This window comes from Panicum hallii, chromosome 7 (genome assembly GCF_002211085.1).
Source record: "Panicum hallii strain FIL2 chromosome 7, PHallii_v3.1, whole genome shotgun sequence".
Lineage (NCBI taxonomy): Eukaryota > Viridiplantae > Streptophyta > Magnoliopsida > Poales > Poaceae > Panicum > Panicum hallii.
In genome coordinates, this window is record NC_038048.1 from 34,948,272 (window position 1) to 34,956,321 (window position 8,050).

At 41.8% G+C, this 8,050-nt stretch overlaps 1 protein-coding gene across 1 annotated transcript; it reads right to left on the reverse strand.

Annotated features, from left to right (window-relative positions):
• Positions 1–567: 567 nt before the first annotated feature.
• Positions 568–6,914, reverse strand: LOC112899778 (ubiquitin carboxyl-terminal hydrolase MINDY-3). The gene is made up of 7 exons (XM_025968383.1): positions 6,124–6,914; positions 4,490–4,568; positions 3,415–3,569; positions 2,895–2,985; positions 2,626–2,811; positions 2,032–2,103; positions 568–1,797 (listed from the first exon to the last, which is right to left on the reverse strand). Exons 1-7 carry the CDS (start codon positions 6,594–6,596, stop codon positions 979–981), a joined length of 1,875 nt encoding a protein of 624 aa, XP_025824168.1. The 5' UTR covers positions 6,597–6,914; the 3' UTR covers positions 568–978.
• Between the last annotated feature and the right edge of the window lie 1,136 nt (positions 6,915–8,050).

Below are 8,050 nucleotides of genomic sequence, written 5' to 3' on the forward strand. Positions count from 1 at the left end.
AAGGCCCCATTGGACATTCTGACTTGTATCTTGTTGCCAGATAATGAGTGATGACAACAAAATTTCAGATCAGTACATTTAGACCCACCCATACAGTTAACGAAGGAATCCAATCAATAACAAATCCTTTTTTTACTATGAATATATCCAATCATCCAAAGTGAGTCAGCAGATAACCAAACAGTCCTAGATGAGCTCTAGCAAACAAAAGGCAACAGGGTGCCCCTCCTAAAAATCCTTGTGAGAGAGAAGGGTGTAAGATAAATACGGATGACTGGAGAGAATCTTGAAATGGAACTACTTTATTCTTTTCTTTAGAGTAAATTATAGCCACCATACAACAACTTGGTCGGTGAGTGCAGATTGGTCCAACAATTTGTAATTAGCTCAATTTAGAAATATTTCTAACGCTTTATCTAAAAACACAAATATTATGAAACATTGCCAAACATAGAAAGGTTTGACTTACGGACAAGCTAGAATAATAATATGAAACGCATGGAGTAAAAAAAAACTACTTGCATTGCATTAGCAGATTCAAACTGACAAGCAAGCACAACATCCAAGGGGGCTAAAGCATGATAAGATATCATTAACAGTTTAGTCCTCGTTTGCTCATTAGCCAGACTGGCTAGCCAACGCACTGTGTCAGATAAATGAAAACTTAACAAAACTATCTGTGTACAGAAAGAATTACCCCCAAGACTGAAACATATTCATAAGTTAAGTATACATCTAATGTCAACAAAGGGGAAAAAGAATATTCAGGTTCCTGATAAAAATAACACATTGAAACATCACTCATTTCGAAGAAAAAAATCTTATACTCATCAACCCGGAGCAATTACAACACCAGAACATCTTTCCTCATTGTAGGGCATGAACAGTCTGGAAGCTCAAACAACCTGCTCCGAGCAGATTCTTCGGAATGGGATTATGAGCAACATAGCTACAGCGACTAGTGCAAGGTTCACAGTGTCAGACAATACTTGGCACATCTCCAGCCCAGCTACAAACCGCTCGTGGCCACCGTGTCCTAATGCAGTCCACTAATGGCGCGTGCTGAGATGTCTGAACTGGTGGAGCTAGAGAAAGAATACTGTCATCCTTGCTGCCGCTGGTCGATGCGCTTACAACATCAGCTAGATACTCATCCTGAGTCCACCTTGGGGGAACAGTGACATTTAGCTTGCATAACCTGGGTCTCTGTATAGGAACTGAGCCACCTGCACTTGCATTCCCATTCAGCACAGACTTGGCAATTCCATTGAAGTGAAAGATGGTAAATTGCTTCTTCCCCATAAGGCCAGTTGGATCCTTCATGCCTCCGGCCCTTTTATCCAACTGCAGCAATGCCTGCCAGAATTCACTCCATACTATAATGCCAGCATTACATAGGTCCTCAAGCTTATCCGAAGGAAAATTTATGTGAGTATCCCTGAGGACTTGTTGGAAGCCCTCAACGCTGATAAAGCCTCCACCTCCACTTTGATCTTGTGCATCAAAAGCCCGCCTTATTCTGGATTCACGCTCTTCCAGCTCATTCTCCTCTTGAACATTGGGGTTTAGGGCAAAAAGGACAGTGTAGTGACTTTCACTTCCCACAACCCAAATCGGCCACTTTGGGCACTTCAGATACTGACCAACCTTGCACAAATTTAGTGATTCCAGGAGGGTAAGAAAACCGACTTCAACATTGTTTGGTATGCCCTTCAAGGACATGCCACCACCAAGGTCCATCTTGCCATCAAATACATTTGGAACAGCCTCTCCACAGAGTAATAAATTCACAATTTCCTGAAAAATATAAAAGTACACATATCTTATTTGTCCAAAATTGTATGCAAAAAAAATGTGCAAACTAAGTACAGAACAGAATGTTTCATTGTTTGTAACACAGATAGTACTAACAAATAAAATCTTAAATTTTGTACCAAAGTTACCAGTGACATTCCAAGAGTAGCCACACTATTAACTGCTATGGCATGTCTGATCTAATAAGGAATATATTTACAAGAATTATATCTGTACCTGTGAGGCATGCCCAAATGGAGCAGTGACCAATGGCTGGCTTGGATCATCCCTGTCTGCTTGGATATATTCCTGTGTTCAGAGGACAACTATACATGGTTAGAAAATGAAGATAGTGTTGACATGCTTTGATAAACAAGTCAATAAGCACTTAAACAAGTGACAAAAAAAATTCTACTGGAACTAAGAAATGAGTAAGGAGGGAAGCATAACTTGGAGCCATTTGTTCCATCTCTCTCTCTCTCTTGACAAAAAAGAATAACTAGCCAATAGCCATCGAGAATCTACGAACTGCATATAACACCCAAAAAGAATCCCAAAAGCACCCACTAAGTAGCCAACAGTATTTTGAACTCATGTCATTAAATTCTAAAACATCGGCTCTAGCAATTCATTTGTTTTTCTGGTGTAATATTACTCCATAAGCAACTTCAACCATAATACAGAACCATAATTTACTCTTATCAACATACATTGGCCATTAGTTTGTTCACCCAGCATATACCTACTAGATCTCAAAAATAGCAATGTAGCTGGGCCCAGAAAACATAACATACAAAAAGGTTGGGAACTTTAGCATTGACAAACACGTACCAATCCTCGCGAGAGCAAAGCAGAGATAAGAAATAGCATGGCTCCCAATCGACTTTCAAACAAAGGAATGTTAGCCAAAAGGATGTCAAATGCATCCTTCCTTGAGGTAAATGTACTTGTTCTAAGAACTTTCTGCAGATCCATTGCTGATTCAACAGAAAGCCCTTCCAAAACTGCCTCGGTTTTCTGCAATAAGTTTCATAAGAGCATCAGCCACATCCAAGTATCTAAAAGCTTATAATCAACTGAATACCACCACATCCACTTACTCCACGATTGACACGTGCAATGGATGTTACAACAGCTCTTTTCCCAGTTCCACATAAAAATAGAATCTCCACCATAGCATGAACCAATGCTCTACAAAGAACAAGGTTAATAGCAGTTATTTTAATAGCAGTTATTTTAGTCTAAAGAAAACTATCAATCGAGGCATTCATGTATATCCTATGGAGTGTACATCATGTAGTACAACATACACGCGAAATCATTTGTAGTCTCAATAAATAAAATATACATAGGATTTCTGGTGTTACTATAATTATAAATAAATGTCTTTTAGAAGTGTTCTGTATGGAATTATAGCATTGGTTGGGAGAATGGAGCTATCACAGACTCACAGTAGAGAACTAATTCAAAGAATTATGTTCATCACTGAATTCAAATGCTGATATTTCAGCAGATCCATATAAGTAAGAAATAAGAATAGTGGCTCATACAAAACATCGAACAGATAACAGTGGCAATAAGATAGTGACATCAAAACCATTATAAGGAGCAGGAAACCACCTTGTCTTTCTATCATTGGTCAGAGACGAAAAATCATCCCCCGCAGCAAAAGAACTCTGATAAAAGCGTCTTTGTCCCAGAGTATATAGTGGGTTACTGACCTCTGGGTTACTCAAGTCATCAGAGAAAAACAGAAGATATTTAAGGACATAAGCCTGAAAACAAATTAAAAGTTACCATCAGAAATGTTAAGGTTGCAACGAGCAAAAGGAATTTCACAATAGGGGACGAAATAGATAGATAGATTTTTTAGAAACTATGAAAATTCAAAATCAGATCAAAGTGAGCTCATACAAATAATTGGATAAATATTTGATAAGCCATTCAAGTTAAAAAAAATTAGATGTAACAATTGAATGCATCAACCAATCTCTTGAAGGCATATCTGTCTGGATTTCAGATTATCACAGAATTTTTGCACTTTGTTTCATCAGTATGGCTCTAAAAGATACTAAAGGGTTGAATGAGGAGGATTATACCATTGTGAATATTCAGGTAGTTCACCCAAAAGATTTATTGTTGTAGCTTCCATTGGCAAAAGGGGAATATTACTAGTTACCATTTTCAGATATTTAGAATAGAATGCATTAAATGAATTAAACTTTTCCACAAAAAATAATAGCATAGAGACCACATGGTACAAAAAGAACATATTTCAAGCCATAGTGCAATTTTGAGCAGAAGATCGGGGAACGGAAGCTTTTCCGCCCCAATATATACCCACAGACTACAAAAAAAATAATTAGAATTATGAAAGAGCAAAATGCAGTGGTGGACTGGTGGCCCTTAAACTTGTCCCTGGTCCTTGAAAAATGCAGATTTGGGTCCATCAACTTGTTAAGTGTGCCACTCGAGATCCAAATCTCCCTAATTAGCAAGTACATTCCTAAGTTCATGCTGATTTACCAGTTCTTGAGGCATGCCACATAGGCAAGTATTTGGACTCAAGTGACACGCTTAATAAGTTTAGGACCAAGATCTGCATTTTAAAGTTTAGGGACCTAGATGGCACCGCAAAACAATTAAACGAGTCGCTTGTGAATTTTACTATTAGGAAAAGCAAGGAACGTCATACCTGCACAGTTGCTAAGACACCGCATGGACCTCCTTCATGTTGTACAAGTCCCATAGTTGTTTCTGGGTCAGAGCTAAACCTGTGTGCATTTTAAACAAAAATAAGACTAGCTGTAGCATGCAGGTCTGCAGTTAAAAGCATAATATGTTTGGCATTATTTTATATCCACGCAACTTTGTGCACATAGCCACATACAACAAATGGCACAAGATCGAAAATGTTGGTACTTGGATAAAAATGTCACCAATAGAAATTACTTAAAGTTAGCATGCTACTTTGTAAAACCCAGTTGCTCTGATCTTCAAAATACTAACAGAGCCGCCTTTAAGATCTCATGTTAGTTTCAGCTTGCTAGGCTCGAGTAGCATGTAGGGAACTACAGAGTACACCTTTGTGCTCCAAGAATCATACTCAAAAACGGAAAATCAAACTAATAGCAGCTCATACATTGAATAAGTAGTTGACAACATACTGCAAACAGGAACCAATTTCCAGATAAGGAAAGGATGTAACAAAATAAGTAAATGTCAGATGCTGAGAACTAATAAGGTCAAGGCAGTAAAAACAGTCTTCTATTCGCACGCACACCCTGTATTTTCAGATATACTAGACAAGAATATGTAGTTGACTGCATACAGAGAAAAGGAACCAATTTCCAGATGAGGAAAGGACGTTAACGAAACAGTTGAACCATCCGACAAAAACGCCGTTTCAATGGAAGGAGGGATACTGGCACATATTAACTATAAATACCAGATGGGGAGAACAATAAATAAGGGCAAAGCAGTAAAAACAGTGTTACATTCGTGTGCACACCCTGTATTTGCAGCAATATACTACTAGACAAATTATTTTTAACTAATAGCAGCTCGTAAGTAATTAACTACATATTAAAAACAGGGACGAATATCCAGATAAGGAAGCTAATGAAATCATAGAACCATCTGACTAATTGCCTTATTTAACGGAACGAGGGATACTAGGAACATATTTAACTATAAATACTGAATGCAGAGAACAATAAATAAGGGCAAAGCAGTAAAAAAAAAGATTGTGGCGTTCACATGCATGCCCTGTATTTGCAGTGTACTAGATAAAGTGCATGCCTCATATTTTAGCAATGGATGGGAGTCGTTATCGACATGCAACAGCTCTGGTCTCCACCGATTCTAACTAGACCTAGACTCTAGTGCAGTTTAAGCATTCCTGCATGCCAATGGTAGAAGCATAACGGAACTCAGATACACACAGCCTCCAATCATCAGACCTACACAGGAACAACTACTTCCCATATATTCTACAATAGTCACCTCATTATCTTTTCATAACAGAGAACTAAACCCAACCCCTTAGTTTTCACTAGCGCATAAATCTTCAGTCCTACTGTTTCTAAGACACCCATCAGCATGCCATCCATCAGAAATACAGATCACATGAACAAGCAAACTGCACTCTTGTTGCAGACTGGCTACATCTTCAGAACAGAGACATATTGATCAGGATTCAGTCTTATTAGCCCCAGCAACCAGAATAAAGCTACTAATGCCTTGCGCCAAAAGCCAAATCTACACACTACACACCAAGGCACAGCTTACACGCATGCGACAAGGATAGTCACACCCAAAGGAACTCACCTGATGCCCTGATTGCTCCACTGCGCCAAGACGGCCTTTGAAACCCCTTCGCCGAACACCATTGCCCACAGCTTCTCAGCGACATCTGGAGGCAACTCCTCCCCTTCCTCTTCCCCCTCCTCCACCTCCACCTCCTTCGCTTCCTCCATAGATACGCCGGTTGGTTCCGGCTCCGCCTTCTCCTCTTTGGCGGCCTCAGAGGCGGGGGGCGGCTCCACCACCGCCAGCTGCGGCGGCGGCTGCGGAGAAGATCGCGCCACCGGGACGGCAGCCGGCGAGCCGGCCGCGCGGAGGCGCTTCTCGGCGGCGGCGGCCATGAGCTCGCGCTGCTTCCGGCGCGCCTCCGCCTCCGGCGACTCCGCGGCGGGGGGCGGGGGCTTGCTGCGCTTGGGCTCGGGCTGCGCCGGCGGGGAGCCCTGGAGGCTCATGCGGAGCGCCATCTGGAGCTCCTCGTCCTCCTCCCGATCCGCCATTGGACCGCTCCCGCCGAACCCTAGCCGGATCGATCCGCCCCCAAACCCTAGGGCGGGCGGGGGGTTTGGCTCCTCGGCCCCGTCAGAGGCCCCGAGCTAGGATTAGGAACAGGGGAGCGATGCGACAAGCGGATGGAATCTGGGTGCGGGGCATCGGGATCCGGGAAGTGGCGGCGGCTGACGCGGCGAAGTGGCGGGCGTATTTGTAGGGTCGGGCTCGGGGTCGTCCGTCGCGGCGGCGAGGCGACGGGACGGAGGTGGTCGGATGTGTCAGAGATTGTGAAGCTCGTCGCTGCTCCTCCCGGGACTGCGCTCCGCTCTACACGCTTGCCGACCCGAGTCACAGTTTGGCGCGACTTGACAATGACGTGGGGGGACGGATTAGATTCTGGCCCGGTTGTCAGGGACTGGTGGGTAGTAGCGTATGGGTGACGGTGAGACGGTTGCGGCAGTTTCATTTCCTGCTTCGGAGTTTGGGCTGTGTGTGGGAATTGACGATAATGTCCTCGGGGCGGATAGCTGGTCTGATTGTTGGCTTAAGTATACGGTAGTGATTGGTTGCCTAGGCAGCCTGCTAGCCAGGCTAAGCCCAACCCAGGCTAGCACAACATGCAATTGCCTAGTGTTTGGTTTGGCTGTATAAGGTAAGACTGGTTTTACATCTTATTATTTGGTTGGCTGGCTTGCTAGAGTATGAGCACCGCATCTTTGATATGGTGAGGTTACCTCTCCTAAATTTATGAAGAACTGGACTCAACTCTCTTTCCACCCCTCAGCTTATGTCAACTTAAGAATTCCATCTTAATCACAATAGCGTCATCATCTGTGTAGCAAGATTATAAAGATGATGAACTGAAGAAGATGACATGTCTTTCAAGCAAAAAGAACGATTACATGCATTGAGTGGCCAGATAATGAGACAGAATTTGATCTTTATTATGTTGTCTTATCAGCCAAATATTCTATAAAAAAATTTCTACACCAACAATTAAGTTGCAGAGCAACTAATTAACTAATCCTAATAAATTGAACAAAGAAGAAAAATATAAAATAAAGCTACCGCAAGGCACAGAGGAGCATCCCAAATTGACTAAACCCCAAATAAACTCACCTAAACATTAAACATTCGACGGAAGTACCTGTCACATCGAATATTTGATTACCAATTAGGAGTATTTAGCATGAAATAATTAAAAAATAAATTGCACAGATGGAGGCTAATTTGCGAGATGAATCTATTAAGCCTAATTAGTTTCACGATTTGATAATATGGTGCTACAGTAAATATGTGCTAATAATAGATTAATTAGGCTTAATAGATTCATCTCGCGAATTAGCGTCCATTTGTATAATGAGTTTTATAATTACCTCATGTTTAGTCCTCCTAATTAGCATCCGAAGATTTGACATGACATGGACTAAACTTTAGTCCCTGTAACCAAACACCCCTCTAT